The 24921-nt window shown below is 39.7% G+C and overlaps 1 protein-coding gene across 4 annotated transcripts in view; it reads right to left on the bottom strand.

Annotated features, from left to right (window-relative positions):
- EPB41L4A (erythrocyte membrane protein band 4.1 like 4A) overlaps nucleotides 1-24921 on the bottom strand; it is a 249063-nt gene that overhangs the window by 126395 nt on the left and 97747 nt on the right. For all 4 annotated transcript variants that reach the window (XM_046667060.1, XM_046667062.1, XM_046667063.1 and 1 more), the window contains one exon: nucleotides 19725-19829. In XM_046667060.1, coding sequence (XP_046523016.1) covers nucleotides 19725-19829 — 105 coding nt within the window. The remainder of the gene's footprint in view (nucleotides 1-19724; nucleotides 19830-24921) is intronic.

The following is a 24921-nucleotide window of genomic DNA, read 5'->3' as shown; positions in this document are numbered from 1 at the left end:
CTTATGCTCAGGCAAAGCCACCCTCTAGGAGACTGTCTGAATAGGAACGTTTAACCTTATTTTCAAGATTCTGAAACTCAACTACCAAATTCCCTTTTTCCAGCTCACTCAAACAATCTGATCCTACCCAGACACACAATTCAGTGACCCCACTACCTTGTCACTGTCCCTCCTCCCTGCCCCCCACCCAGTCCTCACCTCCCTCACAACCCATTACTAAAGTCATTCACTTGCAGTCATCCTCAATTCCCTGACTTTCACTTGCCTGGATTACTCTCTCCTCTCATTTTCTCACTCTCAGCTGATGATCTTATTTCTGAAAAAACTGAAACAATCAGAAAAGAACATGCATGCCTTCTCACCACATCTACCAAGCTGCCTGCATCTGTGCTGCCGTCCTGTCTTCTCTCCGATTACCACGGATGAATGTCCATGCTCCACGTAAGCCCATCCCTTCTCATCTACTCAGGAACATGGTTCCAGCAACTTGGGGCTCTCTTTCCCCCACCACCAAAGTTTCCCTTTCTACAAAATCATTTCTGGCAGAATACATGCCTTTATTTGTCCCATATTAAAAGACAAGACGGAAGCCAGCCCCAGTGGCCTAGTGGTTAAGTTCGGTACACTCTACTTTCATGGCCCAGGTTCAGATCCCGGGCATGGACCTGCACCACTGTCTGTTAGGGGTTGTGCAGTGGCAGCCCACATAAAAAGGAAAAAAAGAGGGAGATTAGCAATGGATGTTAGCTCAAGGCCAATCTTCCTCAGCAAAATAAATAAATAAATAAAATTTTAAAACACCTTGACACCCCCCCCCCCCCATATCTGCCCATTTCATTTCCATGGTGTAAAATAAGTCTCTGAAGAAAAAAAAAAGTTGTCCTACACTCTGTCTCCTCTCATGTTCTCTTAAACTCACTTCAGTACCTACTGCAATCACTTCCATGTTGTTATATCTAATGATAGATGCAGAGTACTTCATCCACTTCCTTGAAATGCATTTGTCATGTGGTTTCTAGGATACAACTCCCCCTGGCTTCTCCTCCTACCTCATTGGGCACACCTTCACAATCTCCTTTTCTGGTTGCTCATTGGCTCCCTAACCAGGAAAGGATAGACTGCCCGAGGCTCATACCTGACATCAAGGTTCATTGTTTTAAATGCCATCTATCTACTGACTATTCCCAAGTGCCTAGCCAGACCAGAATTGGCCCCTGAATCCAACTGACTACTTGACATCTCCACTTAAATGCCTACTAGAATCTCAAACTTTACATATTCCAAAGAGAAATGATGATTCTACTTGTCCTAGAAAAACCTGTTCTCCTGCAGTCTTCCCCATCTCAGTAAACAGTACAACATTCTTCCATTGGCTTCTGTCAAAACCTCTTTATTGTCTATCTCTTCTATCCATCTGCAAATCCGGTTGGGTCTATGATCAAAATAGAAACAGAATCTAACAAATTCTCACCCCTCCCAGGTCCAAGAGGCCATCACCATTCACTTGGATTTCTCAAACAACTCCTTTAATGGCATCCTTGCATCTACCTTTGAACTTAGAGGAATTATTTTAAAACATACGTCTATAGGTCAGATCAGTTGACTCTTCTGTTCAACACCCTCTAGTGGTTTCCTTTCTTACTCAAAATAAAACCCAAAGTCCTTATGATAGTCTAAAAGGCCCTACATGATCTGGTCCCACTCCATTCACTCTCTCGTGTATATGTTTCAGAGATGAGGCAGCAGGAAGGCCCTTAAGGAGGGTGTTAATGGAAGCCTCAGGGCCCTCAAGGAGGCAAGAGAAAGCTATCGAAGCAGGAAGAAAGGGGACCTTATTATCTAGAGGCAGAAAGTTTAGCAATGCTGTTGTCTGTGGCAACCTGGAAAATAAAAGATATACCTAATGAACTGGATGATCCAGATAAGGAGATTTCCAGGCAGACTGCTGAAAGTGCCAACTGGCTTCTTTTGCTGCCTATAATGAAATGCAAGAGGAGAGATATAAGCTAAAAAAGAACTGTTAAATATAAAGGAGCCAGGACCTAATGGGTTTGAAAATAAAACTCTCTCATCCCTAGACTTATCAGAAGGCAAATGGTGCTACAATTAAGAAATAGCTTCTGGGCAAAGATTGAATCCGAGTACTGTCAGGAAACCATGAATGTAACTGTAAAACTCTTTATTACATCCTCAAAAAGATTAAATATGATGCCTCAGACCCTTTCAAACTAACAAAAGTCCTCTAAGAATCTTAAGGGCATCGTTCCCCAAGAGCCTTACAAGGAACCTAAGGCATAGAAGAGTTTATTTCAAAGTGATTTGTGAGTGTTGCCTTTGTCTAACAGAGTTGATTATAAATTGATTCATAAGAAATCCATAAAGTTTTTTAGAAGAATTATTACCGCTTAGGCTGAAAAGGATAGAGACATTACACACTGAAAAGAGGCTTTGGGACCCCCAAACTTCATCAGGCAAAGAGCAGGCTGAGCGCACAACTCAGCTGCAAACACATACTACTTTTTATGGAAAGGGAAGGAAAACTCAGAGAACAGAACCAAAAGCCCAGAGGGCAGAGTTAATCATTATAGTGAACAACTCCTAGACAGTAAGACCAAGCTCTAATCAAAGAAATGGCTACACGTGCCTGGCTTGATTTCAGACCTGTCATGGCCTAGTGACTGCTCTGTGCCTCCTGTTCCAAATGAAAGCATGTACACCAGTCATCCTGTCCTGTGTGTGTCCCGTCACTTTATGTTGAATGGGGGAAGGGGGAATACATCTTTCTTACTCCCTTAGTTCACAGGTCTTCAGGTCAAGAGGAACTATACTCAAGGGGTTGACTTGAAGAACAATATACAAAGAGTCTGATTTGATGAGATCCTGGACCTCAAGTCTGAGTTCACTGTCATAATAAATGATATTTGGGGAAACTTTTGGAGGGATGAGTGTGTTTTACATGTAGGAAGAATATATGTAGTTTTTGGCCAGAAGACAGACTCTCATGTTTTAAAGCATGTCTGCAAATTAGTTGACATTCCTCCCATAAAATGGTATAATCCAATCTCTTTTCCCTTTAAATGTGGGCTGGCCTTCTCTTCACTTCAAATCAATCGAATACAGCAGAAGTAACACTGTCTGAGACTTGGCCATAAAAGGTGATACAGCTTTTGCCCCTCCCTCCTTATCTTCCTCTGGATGCTGACCCAGGGAGCTCAATTGCTACCCTGTTAGGAAGCCAAGCAACAACACGCAAAGTCCACACATCGGTGTTCCATCCCCAGCCCCTGTCAGTGCCAACACTCACCACCAGACACATCACTTAGACTTTAGTGACTCCAGCCTCTGGCCTTTGAGCTTCTCTAGCTGAGACTAAGTGGTACAGAGATGAGCTGTCCCCATGAACCCCGGTTCAAGTCGCAGATTCATGAGTAAAGTTTGTGTTGCCGTAATTTAAAGCTACTAAATTTGGAGATGGCTTGTTATACAGCAGTGAATAAGAGGAATGCAGCCCATTTCATCAAGATCTCTTTGATTCTCACTCTTTCATTCAACATACTCGCTGTTCCTCCTGTGTTTATGTCACCTGTGAACTTGATCAGCATGCCCTCTATGGCTTCATCCCAGCTACTGGCATAGATATGGTAAGCCCTAGGACACATCTAGAAACCTCCAAGTTGATATCATTCAAAAATCAATTCTGTCTGCTTAAGGGTAATCAAATAAACTTTTTTTTTTTTCAATTTAACCAACATTCTTCTGTTTAGTCCACAAAGATATTACATAAACTTTTCTGTATATCTTTCTGCATTCCAAATACACTAGTTTTATCACAAACAAAGAGGTCAGTCATAGTTGTTTTGTTAATGGAACCATAGTGGATTATAGGAACACACTATTGTACCTCCTGGGAGCCCACAGATCATCCTGTAAAAATGCCCTCCTGCCAAGTTGTGACTGTCTCTAGAGGGGCTGCCCTACAATCATAGGCTGTTCCTAACCTCTTAGGTCCAGGGCATCTAATAACCAATACGTTTGGGTTTCTCCTAAAATGAAAATAGAGTCTTAGGGATGACAGATTCTATAAGAAAAGTGCTGGATTCTATGAGTGAACTCTAAGATATCAATGCTGTACTGCTCAAGAAACTTCAGTTCTTTCGTAAGTTTCATCTACATTTTGGATAACTGAAGTTTCTACCTACACATTTGTAATATCTAGACAAGTGAAGCATCACTGTTTAGACTATGGGATCATTTCCTACTGAAATAAAATCTTAAATCTGACATACTCTGAAACTACAGTAATTAAAATACATAGGTGGTAAAATTAGGTTTTTTTAAAACTCTGTTCTAGTAACTGAATACAAATGTAGCTTTAGCTAACCAGGTAATTTACCACAGAGGAGCCAAGCCAATCCAAGGGGTTGTGAAGTAGGTGTGTAGAACTGGACCCCTGCTCAGCATCACCACACACAGTGGTGCCAAACTCCAGAGTGCCCAAATTACATGGCTAGCACAGCTATACATGGCAATCTGGCCCCTTCTCTTCCGCATTTATAGTCTCTTTCTCCCTAAATGACCTTTAAACCTTAAAAGTCTCACAACTTTAGAAACCTTTTTCTTAGTGCTGTTGAGTCAGTTCTGACTCCTAGCGACCCTATGGACAACAGAGTCAAACCCTGCCTGGTGTTTTTGTGCTATCCTCTTACCTTCTGGCATTATATGAGACAATGCTCCACTGCTGTTCGTAGGGTTTTCATGGCCAATTTTTTCGGAAGTGAGTGGCCAGGTCCTTCTTCCTAGTCTGTATGGTCTGGAAGCTCCACTGAAACCTGTCCACCATGGGTGACTCTGCTGGTATTTGAAACACCAGCAGATAACTTTCAGCATCACAGCACTCCACAGCCACCACAAGAGTATGACAACTGACACATGGGTGGTATGGTTCCCTGACCAGAAACGAACCTGGGCCATGGCAGTGAGAGCACTGAATCTTAACCACTAGACACTAGGGCACCTAGTGACTCCTTAATGTGACTCTGGCCTCTTAGGAGCCCAAACTACTCACCTAACATCTCCACTTGGATGTCCACTGGGCATCTTAAGCTTCACCTATCCAAATCAGAACTATTCCCCATGCCCAAAATCCAGCTCCTCAATCAGATCCTATCACTTCTCAGTTTAAAAATCCCAATAGATTCTCATATACGTAACCTACCATAGGTTCCTGGGCCCCATGTAATGTGGACCCTGCCCACCACTCCCACTTCATGACTCCCTTTATTACTACTATCTAGCATCACGGTCTTTCAGTTCTAGAAACCTCATATTTGTCCTTGCTTTAGGGCCAACTCGACCAGCTGTTCCTTCTGCCTGTCATGCCCTCCCTTCCTGCTAATCAAGTGTCAGTTTAAATATCACCTCAGGGGCCAGCCCCGTGGCTGAGTGGTTAAGTTTGACTCTCTGCTTGCGGCCCAGGGTTTCACCGGTTAGGATCCTGGGCACAGACCTAGCACTGCTCATCAAGCCAGTTGAGGTGGCGTGCCACATAGCAGAGCCCAAAGGACCTACAACTAGTATATACAACTATGTACTGGGGGGCTTTGGGGAGAAAAAGAAAAAAAAAAACTGGCAACAGGTGTCAGGTCAGGTGTCAATTTTTTTTTTCTTTTTTTTTGTTTTGTTTGTTTTTTTGTTTTTTTTTTTTCCTTTTTCTCCCCAAAGCCCCCCAGTACATAGTTGTGTATTCTTCGTTGTGGGTTCCTCTAGTTGTGGCATGTGGGACGCTGCCTCAGCGTGGTCTGACGAGCAGTGCCATGTCCGCGCCCAGGATTCCAACCGACGAAACACTGGGCCGCCTGCAGCGGAGCGCGCGAACTTAACCACTCGGCCACGGGGCCAGCCCCCAGGTGTCAATTTTTAATAAATAAATAGTCATCTCAGAGAGGCCTTTTCTGACCACCCAACAAAAGCAGCTTCTCAGTGACTTTGGCATATCATCTTATGTCATTTTCAAAGTACTCATCACTACCTGATATTTGAACACATACCTACAGTCTGTCTGTCCCCTGGAATATAAATGCCCTGAGACTAGGGACCTTGTCTCTTGCTGACCCCTAGTTCCTGAGACACAGTGGTCACCTAGTAAATATTCGCTGCATAAGTTAATGGAAATGAGAAATAGCAATGCTCCTCTTTCCTCAGAGTTCCGTGTCAGGGGTGTTGATGAGAGTACAGATATAACACTGAAGAATTTTAAACAAGAAATTACCTCAATAAATATCCTCTACAAAAACATCCTGCAATCAAAAAAACTGTTGGGTATCTTCCAAGAAAAAACTAAGCTCCTACATACCATCAGCTTTTAAAGGACCCACTTTTGTTAAGACATAAAGCAACTTTCAAAATTCACAGTGCAAAAGGAAGAGTAAGTAAGTAATACCTTCTGCTCCCCAAAAAAGCACCTCCCCAAGTTTGAACAATTCCTGGAGCATCATCTCTCTTACTGCAACAGGCCATATAGAAGATAGACAAACTAGTCACTTTAGCTTTCAGTGCATGCAATTTATTTGAAATTTTATAAAATTCAAGACAAAATAATATAAGAAATAATGCAAAAAATACATTTTATCAGTAGGCTACCAGCATATCCTAATCAAATCTCTTTTTATATTCATGGAGAAATCCTCTTAAGATTCAGAATAAGGTTAAATCAAGGTCAACTTATCAGAGGTTTGTATCAAAACTCTAGATTAAAAAAAAATCGTTTCCTATGATAATCAAGAAAATGTCTAAAACCACAGCTTTCCCATTAGCCAATCAATCAGCTGTCTGAAATTCCATCGTTTATAGCTCATTCTAATTTAAACAGGGAGAAGGACAGTTTACTAAAATGTTCATAGTAAAGAAATCAGCAATATTCCTCTCACGTTATCTATATGACTAAGAAAGCGTGGGTCACAGAAAACCTGTTTTATTGCAAAAAGAACAGTTAGCATACACACATACTTTGTTGTATACACAAAATATATGTGGGTATGTATATATAGTGAGGTTTCTCCTTTCTTGATATTTTGTCTTAAAGTATTTGCACCTTTATCATTTTCAACTGTTCCTCCTTTTAATCTATTTTTGATGAAGAAAGGCAGTGAGTGCCATTAATGAAGAAAGAACTTTCAACGCAAGATAGAATTCAGTCCCTCACCTCCCTAAACCTGGAAAACAACCAATTTATGAAAGCCACAAGATAAAATATTTTATTTATACATGACCCATGGAAGACACATTCATGCCTATTGTGATCAATCATCTGAGAGGGAAAAAGAAGAAAAAACAACGATAAGGGGATAAGTTCAAGATGCATCATGGAGCTGACTTTAGACAAATCTAGGTCCTTCAAAAGCATTTTTGAATTCATGTCAAAATCAATACAAAGAACAAAGAAACTGAAGGACAATCAAAGCATGCTCTGTTCCCGGGTGCTCAGGTGTGAGGAAAGCATGTAACACACCAAGTGGCTCTGTGGGTGGCAGTTTGGCAGGCCCCCTCTCAGCACTTCCCGGGGTTTTTTCACACATGTCAGCTGCTGAATCCTCAGGAGGCATCACATAACTGTGCCCAGAAGAGATCAGATCCACCCTAAACAGAAACTGGATCCAGAAAATCATCTCTTCCTTTCTTAACAGAAACTGTTCATCAACTACAGAGAAATAGAAAAACCTACTGTTTTATTAGAAATACAGTTTATTACAAGCAAATTTTTTAAAATCATGGGACCCATAACCATACAGCTACCAGTGACATTACCTGAACTCAAACACCTTCTTCTACCACACACTGTACTATCTCTTACTAGAGAAGAACATTCTGAACACCACACAGCAGCTGCCAGCACACTAAGACTATCACATATCTATAATTCCTTACAACCTTACAATCCCATACATTGCCAACCTAACTTCCTAACATCTCAGTCAAGTTCTTCTTCTTTTTTTAATATAGGTGAAATCTGGTTAAAATGAACAATAGGAGAGACCTTTCAAAAGAGAGCACAATAAATTCAAAGAACAGCAGGGCAAGGAAGCAGCAGACAGACATGGAAGGCCAGGCCAGGAAGCACCCATCTGGCCTGCCCATTTGTCTAGGTGAAGGTTCTTTCGTTCACTAATATTACAGATCACTTAGTTGGCAGTGACAGGAGGTGGTAACAGAGTGATGAACAGGACACAATCCCTACCTCAAGGACTTTCCAAGCAAGTGGGGGATCTTATTTAACAGGCAAATACAGCATGTGTTTGTAATGTGTGACAGGAGTAAGCCTAGGGCATTTTGAGAGGGTGAGGGAAAGCTTCGGGAAGAAGGAGACAGAGACATCTCAAGTGGGTGGGAAGGAAAAGCAGGATTTAACCAGGCAAGAATGAGGAGGGGAAGCATACATCACCCTGAGGCCCTATGGAATAGTAAGGAGCTGCAGGTCATTCAGTGTGGCTATCCTGTACCTGGAGTGTGGGTTTGGGTGGAGCACAAGTCGGGGGACTGAAGAGAAGAGCTGTGTTGCAACAGAAGCTCAAGAGCAACCAAGGACCATATACCTTGAAGGAGTTTATAATCCACGGTAAGGAATTTGAGTTTTCCCTTAGGGATCAATTAAAGAATTTTAAGCCACGGTGAAGACATCATTAAAGTTGCCTTTCCGAAAGAAGTTGTAACTGCAATGGGGAAAACATTGAAGGAACAAGAGCAAAGACAGGAAGACCAGTCAGAAAGATTTTACAGAAATCCAAGTGAATGTGCTGGCATCTAAGCTAGAATTCAGAGATGGAGACTGATTCTAGAGAGATTAAAAGATGACCCTAAGTCCTGTTTACAACTGCTGGCCCAGCTTAGTCATCAACAGTGGCCCTTTGACTCTTACAAGTATCCTCGGTTGGACGGTGAGTTACACAGTCACTCTAGCTATTAAGTAGAACTGACAGGACTTGGTGACTGGTTAGCATGAGGGAAAGGAGAGATGACTGAGTTAGGAATGACACCCCAGTGTGAGCAATCGGGATGGTGGTAGCATTCACTAAGGTATTCAAACAGATAAGCAGGCAACTCACGGAAACAGACACGAGGACTTCCGGAGGGAAACAAAGGCAATGGATAGCTTTAAGGGATTTAATTCCCAGATTCTCAACTTCTATGCACACTTTCCTAAAACTGATCTACCTAAGAGCAGCCCCGAGATAAGATGGCATGCCAATTCTACTTTGCACTGCACTCCCCTTTCACAACCCCGTTTCCCAATTTAAAGTAGAAAGGCACCACTTACTCATTTCAATCTCTCTATAGCACACTGCCCCAGGGTTTGAAAAATCCCAGGAGCAGAAACATAGGAATATTTTTAAATACCAGTGTTAGCAAAGTTGCTTATAATAAAGACATCATAAATTGCCTTTCCCTACCTTATACATATTTCTGGTAAGGACTACGCAAGGTGATAGAAGCATGGTATTTGGGCCCACAGTTGGGCTGTTTTGAATTCAGATACATTACAGAGTAGGGCAGCAAAGGGACTGATGATTTTCGTTTAATGATCTTGCAACTTCAATCCTCCAGCTATTATCAAAATTTACATGGCTCACAAGGAAGAATCCCGTAAGAATAAAGCAAATCAAAGCCCTGGTGAGCCTATCTCATCTAAGTGACAAAACACTGTGCCTTATCTGCCTATCCATCTCAGAAATAAAATTCCTCCGTGAAATACTTTTCACAGAACACATGTTAACATTTTCATTTAAATTGACAAATGACAGAAAGCAAGCTGGTTTGGCTGACTGGTTTGATGACTGACTTTGCCAAAGCGTTATATGTTGGACATTTTCCATAAACTGAACGAACTGAATCTGCAGCTCTAAGATTCTAATGAAAATATAAAGTATGTAATTAGATAAAAGCATTTTATCAAAAATCTTGTATTAGCAAATGTATATTAAAATTAACAATTTTTAATTTTCCTAATCCTAACTAAATTGGATTAAATCAGGTGCCGCTAAGTAAAAGGGAAAAAAGCATAATTAATACTCTTTTGATAAGTCATGGTAAAACATTTTTTAATATATTTCCCAGAAATTATAAAATTGAACTATTATGATTAACAATCTTTTACAGGTCAGATGGTTTTGAATTCAGTGCGTTCAACTAAACTGAAGGAGAACCCAATGAGCGGTCTGAGAAATCACTGGTCTCAGGAACATAAGACAAAGAGCCGATTTATAGGGGAAGATGATGACAACATTGCATTTAAGGTACTTGATAGATTACTAAAAACAATTTTAGATGACATATCACTATATGATTTTTGGCATATAACTCAGAAGGAATTCAGGGAATTGAGTGATTTTCCTTTATCAAAACTCCTTCTAAGCTAGCCCTGATGGCCTAGTAGTTAAAAGTGCGGCACACTCCCCTTTGGCGGCCCAGCACGCCAGGCATGGAACTACACCACTCATCTGTCAGTAGCCATGCTGTGGCAGCAGCTCACATAGAAGACCCAGAACTTACCACTGTACACAACTATGTTCTGGGGCTTTCAGGGAGGAGAAAAGAAGGAAGATTGGCAACAGATGTTAGCTTAGGGTAAATCTTCCCCTGCAAAAAAAGGACCAAAAAAATAAAACCACCTCAGAAGATTCTCCTTTAAAAAAAGAATGCCTTCGTTTTCTATCTACCCTCTTTAGGAGACAAGGTTACTCAGTGATCCTATCTATAAAAACAAAACATAGAAATAAACTTGCTGCTGAAACCTATCTCACTCCAGAAATATATTATAATCATTCAGGGGCACTTGGATTAACTGAGAAGGAAAAGCCTCATTCGCTTCATTATGACATACATTTCCAATAAATGTTTCCTTTTTATGTTTAATAATTATTAAAATGCATAATATCTTGCTGTTTTAATTGACTGTATGCTTATAACCAGAGTAATAACAACTGCTTTGAAGGCTCAATAATAACTAGAGCCTTAAGGTCACAGGAAATAAACCTTTAAAATTTCTATTTACATGTATGATATTGTTATGGATAAATATATTTTACTAACAAAATTATAATAAGAGAAAAATTTATGAAGAAAGTGGAATAGAAATACAAGTTTAAAGAGATAAAAGGAATAAAAACAGACTTCTGACTTGTTCACGCATATTTTTTAGAGATTGCTAATGAGCACAAAACGGCTGTAATATGCAGATTCACTGGACACATTTACAGTAGTGTGACAGATCTTACAGTGTCAGCCTTTATGACACATCAAAAATTTGCATCTAAATTTATGATAAAATTTTTATTCTCAATCTGAAATGAAACACAGGCATATAGTTTTTTAAAAATCCTGGAAAATCACTGCTCTCAGAAACTTAAGAAAAAAAGCAGGTCTAGAGGGGGAGATGAAGCCTTCAGTTTTGAATATGTAGCATTTAAGGCACCTGAGGGACATCCAAGTCCATAGTAACAGCTAACGCTGATCCTACACCGACTGCAGGGTCTAAAGCGCTAGTCTGAGTGTCCATTACACAGACTCCTTTAATTCTCACCACCTCCCTTTGAAGTTGGTGCTATTACTATCCCCACTTTGTAAATGGGGAAACTGAGGCATAGAGAAGTTAGGAGACTCACCCAACGGCACACAGCTCTCCCTCCAGGCAACCTGGAGGCAGAGTCTATGGTCATGACACAGTATAATGCCTCTTGAGATGTCTGAGTTGGAGATACAAATATGAGGGTCATTTGAGCCTTTAGATTGTAATTTAAGCCATGGAGCAGGCGAGATTCTGAAAGATGAGCGACACATATTCAAGAGTAGGAAAATGAGAGCTTCAGTAGCAGCAGCCCCTATGAAGATGCTGCTGGCACTCCCCCTTCCAGGCCCCTGGACTCTTGAAAAGCCTCCAGCCATAGTTTTTTCCAGGTTTTCCCCAGGTCCCCTTCATATGTTGTCATCAGTCCTCCCAAGCTGCTGCACTGTTTATAATGCTCTTCATAAGTCAAAGGGCTACTGAAGAAAACCCTTCTGCTTCTTATCTTTGCGCTCTGTTCCTCCACCAGATGCTTGAAGATGCCTCAGATAGTAAAAGTTCCAATTCGTAATAATCCAGCATGACAAACTTCCTTTCTTTCTTTGCAACAGGACTTATATCCACTTACACACATCTTAGTCATTACGGGTGTTTGCCAGAACATAAAATTACAGAAAGTGAAATCTCACTCACACTGCAAAATACAATAAATCAGGATACAAAGAAGAACATCGTTATTCACGGCAGAGCCTGCCTATTAGTGCTCAACAGATGAAAATCATTTTTACTCAGTAATACTCAGCATTCGAGGGTGGCGGGGAGGATACTAATGTATACACAGTTTAGTTTATATATATTAAGAAAACTGTCTCAGGGACAAATAGTGCTAGAAGAGGTAGAATTAAACGTGTGAGCCTGAACCCAGTTGGAGCATAAGACAATCAAGGACAAAATCCTGGTAAATATCAACATTGTACGGAACAGGCAGAGGAGAAGTGATCATAAAAAGACTGACTAAGAATAATCAGAAGTAAACTTGAAAAGAGGAAAACAAAGAACAGGCTGTCATAAGAGCAAAATGAGATTTCAAGAAGGACTGAGTCATTAGGGTCAAGGCAACATAAAGGTCAAGAAAGATTAGGGCTGAAAATGTGACTTGGATTTGGCAACTAGAGACCCTGAGGACAGTTTCAGTGGCATGATACGTATCAAAGCTGAACTGTGAGAAGTTGAGGAATGAATGGGATTTGCAAGTGGAGGCAACGAATTGAGACAAGGCTTTCTTGAGTCGAGGAGTGACACAGAGGGAGTCAACGTGCAGTAGCCAGAGGAAGGCATGGGAGTGGGAGAAAAGTGGCTTTAAATGATAGAGACTTGAACATGCCCAAACCCTGAGGGAAGAGAGGGAATGGAGAGGGAGAAGATTAGAGATAGAGAAGTGAGAGGCATTGGGGCTCTTCCATTGTGAGAGAGGAAAGGATGGGTAAGAAGCAACTAAGTGTCTGTGAAGAGTCAAGAAGTTGGAGAGGTACTAATGAGAGATTTTCACATATTGAGGTATATGGGATAACTATTTGGGTTTAAAATTGATTCAGCTTGAACTAAACAGTCTGAGTTATGGCCTATCAAACATACCTGTATATCTGCTTTAACCATTAAAGAATGCACTCTCTTAAGATAAGAATGCATACTTTCCCTCCTATGCCCCTATTGCTAATGCCCTTAATAGTCACTTTCCCAACATCAGGGTCATGTTGACCTGCTAATTTGCAACTGAATAACTCCTTGAAACTCTGAATATGTATCCTGGGTTTATTTAATGTACATTCTTTGTTTTAAAAAGATATAAGATTGTACTGAAAACCATGCTTCTCCAAACACTTTCTTCCTTTCTGGAAAAAGCCTTCCCGGGTTTTAATCCTCAGTTTGGTTTAAGTACCGCTCACCTTTCTCTTATCTATAGAATGGTTATTGGTTATTTTGCATCAACAGTACCATATGATTACTTGTATTGTCTTAGCGAAGCCAAAGAAGAGTTTGTTATGAGAAGAGGACATTCACACACTGGCTGTATCTGCATGCTACACGGTCCCCCTTTGCTCTGACTTACGAAGTCTTGGGGCAGCAGATCCAGCAGCCTGATTCTCAAAGCCAGGTTGAAATCCATACTCTGAGAAAAGCTCTAATTATACAGAACCTTTGCCTTTGAAGGAGTAATTTGTAAAGGAGCCTCAAGTGCTAATGTTAAAATAAGGTATGATTATAACTACTAATTTTAAAACCAGTAGTAATATTGGGATATCACATTTATGCTTATTACTGCTTTCAATATCAACAAAACTCATCTTCAAAAATCTCCAAAGGTGTTTAAGAGTCAAGAGCTTGTTTGATTTTCTCTCTTCCTTGCTCCAGACTGTTTCCTTCTTTCCTCTACTCCACTTTTTTAAAAAAATACAACACCAGTAATATTTTCCTCAAACTGACTTTCAAGAGGAAAGGCCTTCTAACATGCTTAACACCTTATAATCTACAAAGAGCTCTCACGTGTTCTCTCATTTAGTCCTACAACAATCCTGAGTTGGGGAAGCGTAGGCATTATTACCCTCAAGATTCAGAAAAATTAAGTGACTTGACCATTTGTTAGGCGCAAACACAGGACTCAGACCTACCTTGTGACTCCAAAGGTACTTAGCTATCTGTTCCATCACATCACACTCCATTTATAATAACTTCTGAACACCCAAAAGGTGGCTTTTGTTCCTTCCAGCCTCAGAGTAACTTCAAATTCACCCAATTCTTAAAAGCAAACCGTCTACATTGTAATTTTAACTCTCTGCCTATCATCAACAGAACTCACCAGCCCTCGCTCATAATAAGGAACCTAAATAATCTTGAAGCAGCAGCTAATATTGCTCATGGACCTCTCGGGATGCACATGCAGCTCTTATCACAGAAATCCTGAGTATCTGCAGAAGGATATATGCTATTATGACCCAGGGAAAGTAATAGTGTTCCAGGTTTCCGCCTAATGTGGTAAACCCAAACAAGAAAGCCCTCAGATTTCCAAGCAGGCCAGATAAAATGCTTCCCACCATAACCACGTGTATTAGTTTCTTATTTGCTACTGTAACAAATTACTATCAACTTGGTGGCTTAAAAACAGAAATTTATTATGTTACAATTTTGAAGGTCAGAAGTCCAAAATGGTCTCACTGGGTGCAACAGACAATGTTTGCATCCTCCCAAAGTTCCTATGTTGAAACCCTAATCCGAATATGATGGTATTTTGGAAGTGGGGCCTTTTGGAAGGAATTAGTTCTGGAAGGTAGAGCCCTCATGAATGGGATTGGTGCCCTTAAAAGAAATGACCAGAGAGCCAGCTAGTTCTCTTTTCACTGTGTGATGTTACAAGCAAAGTCAGCTGTCTGTAACCTGGAAGTGGACTTTCACCAGAACCCAACCAAGCTGGCACCCTGTTCTCAGACTTCCAGCCTCCAGAACTGTGAGAAATAAATGTTTCCTTTTTAAACCACCCAGTCGATGGTAAATTTGTTATAGCAGCCCAAACTGACTAAGACATTGGCTAAAATCAAAGTGTAAACTGTGTTCCTTCTGGAGGATCCAGGGAAGAATCCATTTCCTTGCCTTTTCCAGCTTCTAGAGACTGCCTGCATTCCTCAGATCAAGGTCTCCTTCTAGTAAAGTCATGACTCTGACCTCTGCTTCCACTGGCATATCTGCTTCTCTCTGACTCTCCTGCCTCCCTCTTTCATGTGTAAGGACACTCGTAATTATATTGGTCTCACCTGGATAATCCAGGATACTCTCCCCATCACAAGATCCTTAATTACATCTGCACAGTCACCCACAGGCACTGGGGATCAGGACACGGAGTATTAAGAGAGCTGGTACCCATTCAAAGTAAACATATAGCAAGCTGAGCTGCGAGGTCACATGCCATGGGGAGAATGAGGTGTTCCTGCTGAGCAAGCAACTAAACTGGTGATACGCAGTCCCAGAATGCACTGAAGGGAGAAAACTTTTCTGGAAGTTCTGCTGTTCTAGATTAATGGTCAGTACTTTAAGAGAATTTTAAATATTTACAGCTAATAAGTGGCAGGGTCATTAGACAAATCTAAATCTCTGATTCCCATGTGTGTTCTTGTAATCCCTGTGACAGACTGCCTCCCATCCACCTTAAATCAAGGGTGGGAATTTTCTCTAAGTCAAACCAAAGCCCTGATATAAAAGAGATACATTCCCTGCACAGACCAGCCTGGATCAAGAAAGAACCTGATGACACAGGCCAGAGCAGAACACAAAGTAGGCTCTGTGCCCAGGCTAAGTGCTTTCCTGTTTGTCTTTAGGAAAAAGAACTGCAAGTATGTGAACCCCATGGTGCATTGTTCAGAGATTATTTTATAAAAGTAAGTCTGAGTTAACACATGCAGTGTTATGTTAATTCAGCCTCAGTAAACATGTCTTCACAAAGTTATTTTCATTTCCTAGAGATTCTTTTACAGACCCTACCTGAGAAGAGAAGAAATTATGGCACCCAGAGTGTTCCAAATCAAGTCAGCAGCACTCCTTAGAGAGAAGCTGGCTCCACCAAGATTTATTTCTGTTAGCAAGGTTTATTGCTGTTATTCTTTACACATAGGTTAATACCTTTACACATTGGTTACATGAATTTCCCAGGATGTGGTTTCATGCAATGTGTAATTTGGTAAAATTTGTATTTTTTCACTTAATATTCCAGGCAGTAAATTCCCTTTCCTCAGAATTCCTGAGACTGAAAAACAGAGAAAGCTCTAAACATGGCCTGCACATATTAGGCATTCATTAAATAACTATTGACCACATTAAATAATTATTGACTGAATTAGATAACTATCGACCACATGAACGTATAAAATATACAAAGACCTCAGTAAACTTTCTTGCCACAAGGTCAATCTGAGAAGTTTACTTATTGGAAAATGCCATTTAACTCCTCTCAACAAACATATATAAATTACATAGAGAGAGAGAATTCTGTAGTATCCTAAATATGCAAACACTTTCATCTTACATGCATTCAAGTCAAGATATTATAGTGGTTGAAAGGTCTTGGAGACATGAAGACAGGTTTGAATTCTGGTCCTAATACTTGCTGGTTATGTGACCTTGGGAAAGTTGCTTAATCTTTTTAGCTTCCGTTTCTTCATCTCTAATGGCAGGATAATGATATTGAACTTGAACAGTTGTTCTGAGCATGTAATGACAACAGGAACCTGGCACATCGATGACAACGATGGTTATAGGTGATGGTAAAGAAATGTCTAGATCCAAGCCTCTCAGTTACCCTGGTTCTTCAGGACAGACAAGTTCGTTGTCATGTAAGATCTACCTGTCCTAGGGACATGTTCACCAGGCATGTTGCTCTCTAATTCTGTGGGGTAGCCACCTACTTTCTCATGCAACGCACACTAAACCTCCTAGGTGAGAATAAAGCCCTCTGTGACCCTTGCCCCATGGCCCTTCAGCCACTGCCAGTTCAGTTCATTTGCTTATACTTTGACCGCAACTGGCTGACTAGCAGTGCTGCAGGCTGCCCAGTCTATTCCTTCAACCCCAGCCAGAGTTGGGCATGGCCCCAGTGCATGATCCATTGCTGGTGGGAGAGTGGGAGGAACAGCCTAGGGCTTTACATCTATGTGAGCCATTTCTTCTCTTGTCATCTTTCTTTCCTTTTATCCCCAGTTCCTTCTCCCACTTTCTCTCACCTCGAGAGTTAACCCAAGTGGTCCCTCTTAGGGCCTCAAAGTCTTCTCTATGTAGATCTTAATTATACCAAAGATTCTTACACAGGCATTCCCCATTGGAAATAAACTTTTGGGTGTGGAAAAGGGCAAAGCAATACACAAAACCCAAACTAATGTACACTAATTCAGGGCCATTCACGGAAATCATTACTCTCTTTCTAAGACAAAGATTTTTCACCATGTCCTGCACTGTTCTAACATAGGGTTATTCTTTAAATTCTTATTTACCTTAAGTAACAATGGAATATGCAGGGCTGCTCCTACTAATATAGAGAGAGGACAGGGAAACACAATTTGGGGTTTATCAACAATTTTCCCAGAAACTTAAAGTTGTGCCTTGGGTGGGTGCCCTTCTAGAGTGAAAAGCCTGCCTGAGCTTTTCCTGAGGGAGACCCTAAGCTCTGCTCAGTACCCAAGAGAAGAGAATCAGGGGTGGAATTACATGTTCCTACCCAGATACTCCAGCAGCCCTCCAGAACTGGGACACTTTGATGAAATGGTTACCTAGAGGAAGGGCAAATTTTCACGACCTTATTCTCACAGCGTCCTACAATTAAAAGGAATATAAGATAATCAAACAATACATCTGAACATGCAGAGACTAAGCAATGTTTACAAATCATCTCTATTTTATCTGAGTTCATTAGACAGAAAGAAATTTAGGAAGCAAAAAATAGTCTTTTCTTGTAATTTACACATTGATGTTCTTACCACATTAAAAACATCTTAGGCGCATTCTCCTTCTCATTTCGTAATTTGTTTTCTCCTAAAATACTTGTATTATAAACATTATCACAAATGCCAACCCTTAGAAATAAAGGTAAGAGGAAAAAAGCTTTTTGGTCTTAAGCGCTAGAAAACTTTGCATAAACAATCAATACCAACTACTAATTCTTTGGCAGTGATACGGGCAATTGTTTGAAATGAAATTCTCTAGGTTTTCACATTTTTTTCTTTGCAAAGTTTTAAAAAAAAAGACAGATAAGGTCTATATAATTTTAGCAAGACAGTCAATCTTTCCAGGCAAGGTCTGACATACCAGATAAGATCAGGAAACTGTATTTTTCTCTGCTAGGAAAAAAGTTATTTCAAAAATATGAGTGTAATGCAAGATATCTTCTATAGCCTTCAATTTAATCTTTCAGTATAGATTTACAGCTCTGCTATATTGATTTATGCCCTGTACACGATAGAAATCAGTGAACTTATGAATATGTCCACTTGCTTTTCTTTGAAGTGCACATTAATGACCGTTGCCTTTAGAAATCTATTCCTTTCTATGGAAAGCTAACCAACACACCCAATTTTTTATTCCTACTTTGTGAAAGCCTTCTGTGAAACAGAATAGGTTATGGAACTAGCTCAAGAAAAATCACAGGTTATCACCATCAATAGCATTCCATTTGCCAGCCTTTTCTCACGCTAGCACATTACTGGGACCAGGGCAGAGAAACTCCACTCAGACAATCATGTCTCTCACTGAACAGACCCCAGATGACCCAGTGGAGGCTGGCAGAACCAATGAAGGTAGAGAAGGAAATCTTTATTTCAACAGGAGTTGAACAGAATGAAAAATAAAAGGTAGGTCAAATAGGGTATTTTTAAGGTACGCATATAAGCACTTTGCATAATAAGATTGTGTCTATCTGAGGTTAAGATCTTTCTTAGACTAAAACAAAAGTCACTAATGAATATCCCTTCATACCTCAAAATCATCACCTTCAAGGTCTTCCCTCTCTTCATCATCCAAGAGATAGCTTTTCAGAACCATGTATTGACATACACACACTAACCAATATGGTGAGCTTCTTAGTAACTCTACCATCCAACCATCCAGGAAAATGTTCTTACTTAAACCCTCCTGAACAATTGACATCAGACACCAGAAGTTTGGTACCATTACTACTCCATCAAGCTCATGAACGAAAACCCCCACTTATTTTATAATTGGTCATCCAACTTCTACAACTTAGATAGGCATCTTTTTACACTGCATGTATTTCTTCTCTTTAATCATTTACTTTCATAAAGTCAATATCTGTCACTTCACGAGACCAGCTACCTGCCTCCTAACACATTAAACAGCTTACTCAGCCCTCATAACAGCACAAATGGAAAGTACTCCTATGATCTGGTTTCAAAATGGAAACCATATAAACTACTGGCACAGAAGAGTACACACATATAAGTTGTGAACATATAAGATTTTTGGCAAAAGAGGGAAAAAATGAAAGAAATCAGCAAGGGAAAATATGTTTAAGGTTTTCAAAATTATTTTCATTTTATAAAGAATCTAACCACCTAAAACCACATTAGAAAAGGCCAGAGATAGAGTGAAATATTTAATATGAAGCCATTGTACTCACCGTCTGATGGCTTCTATCACAGTAGCGCAGCCCAAAATAATCTATCTCCACAAGGTTTATGTGACGGAACACGTGGTCAAGGACAACGGAACCCTTCGTCGACTTCTGCAAAAATAATTCACAGTTTTATTTTTTTTAACAAGGTGTCTTGTCTTTCTCAGTGGGACACAGTCATAGTTCTCATCTTTTATTAGTTGTGCTCACAACGGGAGCGATTTTATTAGCCCATGGTTCCCTCTAAGTTCCACCTTCATTACAAAGAAAAGAGGGGTTCTAACCAAAGTGTATTAAAAAATTGCTTTGGAAAGCAATTTTAAAACTGTAATGAGTTTTAAATTAATATAAGCTTCTTTTCTTATGGAATTGTAAATTATCTTCAAGACAAAATTTGTCTTCTAATAAACAATCTTTTACATGAAGAGCACCTAATACATTCATCAAAAAAAAAAAAAACACTTTCTTTGGTTAAAATATCACAATTCTTTCACTTTAAAAAGCAATTTTCACCTACAGCATTACTCTCACAACTAATACAGAAGACATATAAAATAAAAATAACAATAGCCAAAGTTTTTATTTTCAATCCTCAACTAATACACTGACGTTTATTAAAGTTAAAGCTGCCAAAGTTAACGTTCTGAAAAGCCCTTGTAAAGATATTTTACTTTATCTCTTTCACATAAGCACAGACATAAAGAAAACACTTCCCTCACCAGCTCTGTAAATGCTGACACCTATCTAAAAATCTAATCTCTCTTCTCCCCCTCCCACTATACACAGATTCTTTAAATTAAGATTCTTATCATATAATGTATTAAATACCAATTATTCACACACACAAGATAAACATTTAACCAGCAAGCACTACTCCACATACATTAATCTTGAAAATAATCCATTTCAATGGTATACATACAGATCCACACTTTTCTTCTCTTGCCCCGTGATTGGCAGGTTTAACAAAGTTCTAAAAGAAATCCCCAAGAAGTCATACACTATGGTAATGAAGCAGGCCTTTGTTCAGTTGCATCTTCCCTCTGAGAATTACCTTTATGTGCTTACTTATGTACGGTGAGTATTCAATATTGAACTATTTTTAGAAAACGGATTTGTAACATACGGGAAATGTTTTGATTAAATGTATTATAAAATGGGTGATAAGAACAGATGCTGGGAGAAGACAGTTCTTGTTACAAATCCCAGAGGTATTTTGTTTTCCTCTAAATTACCTTGGTTAAACTTAATTGGTCCCTTTTTCAAAATCCATTAGATAATTTATAAACAAAAAGCCCTTCCCTGATGGATCTTTAGGTTGTTGGACATTTTCTGCTATAATAACAATGTCACACCCTGTAAATGCCTCTTTGTGCTCATGTACCTGTGTTTTTAGCTAAGGTAAAAATCTGGAAGTGAAATCACTCATTTGAAGGATATGCATACTTAAAATTACAATAAGCACTGCCAAAAAGACCACTACAATTATTCAATGAGAGTACACACCTTGCCAACATTTGGATTGAGCAATTTTTTTCCCAATCAGAACGAACAAAAGAGGTGAAGGGGGAATTGTTTTAAATTGCATTTTCCTGACACGAATAAAAGTAAATGCTCTATCAAGTGTTTACTAACCAATTGTATTTCCCAGCATTTGGGTTAGGCATTCTCTAACCAGAAGTTTATCAGCAAATTCTCTTAAGTGCTTCTATTACTTATACAATTGTATTTAGTATATTTAGCTCTTCACTCCATCTGGAAATTATTTTTGTGCTTGGGATAACGGCCTAACTTTGATTCCAAATGTATAGACAATTGTATTAGCATTTACCAAAAAGGGCATCATTTCCCTTTTGATTTGAAACAACTTTCTCATCTACGAAATGAACCCTCATTCTACTCCATGGATTATTCCTGGACCAATACTCCAAGATTTTCATGAGTTTAGTTTAACATAATTTGTTGATATCCATCATTCTTTTTCAAAATTGTCTTTGCCAATTCTTAGACATTTTCCTCTAGTAGAGGAAGTTTAGAACCAGCTTGCCAACTTAATAAACAATTCTGTTGGGAATCTGACTGGAATTAAATTTAACTGATAGACTACATGATTGGGGGGATCTGATAGGATATTTCCAAAGTAAAACCTACATGGTTTTCTTTTATATCCTTCAAGGAAATTTTATACTTTTTTTCATGTAGGTCTTTTATTATAAAATTCTATTTGGGCATTGTGGCAGGCAGAGTTTACAAAATGCCCCCTCCCCAAAACATCCTGCTCTCACCCCGGGAACCAGTGAGTATGACAAAATATCACTCCTGTGATTGTGTTATGTTCTATGTCACAGTTGGCCTTAATATAGGGAGATGATTGGAGTGGATCTGACCTAACCACTTGAACCCTCACAAACAAAGCACTTTCTTCAACAAAGAGAAAGGCAGAAGAAAAGTCAAAGATATCAAAGCATAAGGAAACTTCACAGGTCCTTGCCTCTTGAAAGTTGGAGCGGGCCATCTACAGAAACTGCTTCAGCAGACAGTGCGAGCAGCCTCAAGGAGCTGAGAGTTGTTCCCAGCTGACAACCAGTAAGGAAATGGGAGCCCAAGTCCTACAGCCAGAAGAACTGGATCTTGCTAACAACCTGGAAGAGTTTGGAAGTGGATTCTTCCTCAGAGCCTTCAGAGAAGAGCCCTGCAGACCAACACCTTGATTTCAGCCTTGGAAGACTGAGCATAGAACCCAGTCACGCCATCATGGACTTCTGATCCACAGAATAGTGAGATAATAAATAGGGGTATATTTAACCACTAATTTGTGGTCATTTGTTATGCAGCAATAGAAAACTAATACAGGCTTATTCTTAGCTATTCTATAGTTTTATCATTATATTATCCTTTGAGTGGCTATTGCTAATGTATTGGGAAGCAACTGATTTTTCTACATTGGTCTATTTCCCAGCCACCTTGCTAAACTCTTATATGGTGAAAAGAGTTTGTCGATGGAGTCTTTTCACCTAACCACATTTTCCACAAATACTAAGTGTTCTAGTTCTTCCTTTTCAACACACCTCCTCCATATTTCTTCTTCTTACTATATCGGCTGGGGCCTCAACAGAGGATGACTGGTAGTTGTGAGAACATCCATCCCTATCTTTTCCTGACTTTAATGTAATCGCTTCTAAAATTTCACCACGAAGTATAATGGTTGCTATAAAGCCCTTTTACATACCCTTTTTCAAACAGAAGCCTCCTTTTATTCTTGCTTTTTTGATCTTTTTGTTTTTGTTTTGTTTTAATCTATTTTAATTTTTAATTAAGAATGGGCAATAATTTTATCAACTTCTTTTTGGGAATCTGAGATGATTACATGATTTTTGTCCTTTCATCTATGAGTTACACTTAAAAGAGTTTCTAATGTCAAATATCCTTAATAGAGAATTTCCTATTTTAGTTCTTTCGTTTTTGGTGTATAATATCAAGCCCATCCCCATTTGGAGAGAATCTCTCATTATGTGAGTCTTGTTGGAGACAGGAACCAGATTCCCTAACACCTGGCGACTGGGCCACAATGCATGATCTGGTTTCGGCCAAAGACTTTGACTTCTGAGCAAGTCATGAAAAAAGGAAGAAAGAGTTGAGAATTCATTCATAGCAGTGGCTCCTAACAGCAGGGTGTCCAACAACAGAGGCATTCAGAGGTGGAATCAATTGTGACAAAGAGTGATGGTGACTGATTCCTGAGCATTTGTTCTAAACAGGAGGAGCCAGGCAATCCACCAGCCTCCCTTCCCCTGCCCTGTGGGAGCAGTGAATATGTGTGTTTGGACCCAAGAGCCATGCCAGAGACACAGTAAAAACCCAGAGTAACAATATAGAAAATTGGGTGAAATGGTATACTAAAAATATCATGAATTTATCCTAGAAACATAAGCACAACTGGCAGAGTTCTTGGTTGCAAACAGTAATAGTCTATTCTAAGTAACCATGAAAGAATTCACTGGAAAGACCCTGGGTATCTCGCAGTGCGTATAGCCATTGCCCTGATAGTTACTCAAATTCTCTCCTAATCTCAATATATCCACAGCCACTAAACTTGGAGCAATCCTTAATCTATCACTAACCTCGTTCCATATTTCTCTTGCCCATGTTTTGGGATATAGTTTCACCTTCAATTGTTTTACATTTGCCTTTTGCCTCAAGAATTTTTTATAATTTCTGGCCTACTGAGATCAGTTTTTCTTATTTTACAAGCTGCTGTAGAATATGCACACATATCTTTCCTGTTAGTTCAGAGTATTTCTGGAAGGCTGGCATATGAGCCTAGTGTTCCATCTTGCGTCTGTTCTCACATCCAGGCACAGACAGAGTAACTAGAGCAGGTAGAGCTACACGATTCCACTTGATTTGAACAAAAGAGGTATCAATGAGCTTGAAATTAAAGCATTGAAAGGGGGCAGATTTTATTTTTAATATATAAATCAAAGCTGTCTTTATGAAAAACATTTCATGCCTCTACTTCCACAGAAATGTTAGTTTTCATAATCTATTCATAAAGCATGAAAAAAGATATAATACTTTACTCATGAAGAATACACAGAAAAGCAAGCTTGGAAAACCAACTCAGTAGTTTGGAAAGTACAAAAATTTCATGCATAGAAGGAATCACTGTTTTCCAAAACTACCATTCCAAAAATACCAGAACATAGTCCGTCAATCCTCTGTGACAGTTTTGCATTTATATCGAATCTGGTGCTGAAAATAGTTTACAAATGTCACCCTTTAGCATATTTGTTAGCCTCACAGAGAAACCACAAGGAAAGCATGCAGCGTTATGCAATGAATCCAGAGCTAACCTAGGAAAAGACACGCCTCATGATTCCCTCTACAGCTTTCTGCACATTACGGGTATGTCTACACATGTACCTGGAGCAGAGCCAGGTGGATCTCAGAAATACTATATTTCTGTCACTACTTCAAGCATACATGTACATGAAAACCTCTTACCTGTCACACTGTAATATGACAAGACTCAGAAGCATGGTGCCATAAGCAAACCCTCTCCTGGGGTGGGGGTGCACATCACCAGCCCACCTTTCTGCCAGGCCTGCCCTGACGCCTTCCAATCCCCCTCTCCCAAATTTGTATTCCATTGTTATGCCTTCTGCTCTTATACTTGTGGATAATTTCATTCTTCATGTGGGTT

Source organism: Equus quagga, chromosome 7, assembly GCF_021613505.1.
Source record: "Equus quagga isolate Etosha38 chromosome 7, UCLA_HA_Equagga_1.0, whole genome shotgun sequence".
Taxonomy (NCBI): Eukaryota; Metazoa; Chordata; class Mammalia; order Perissodactyla; family Equidae; genus Equus; species Equus quagga.
Note: the sequence above shows the minus strand (reverse complement) of the source record. Positions and strands in the feature narration are given on the sequence as shown.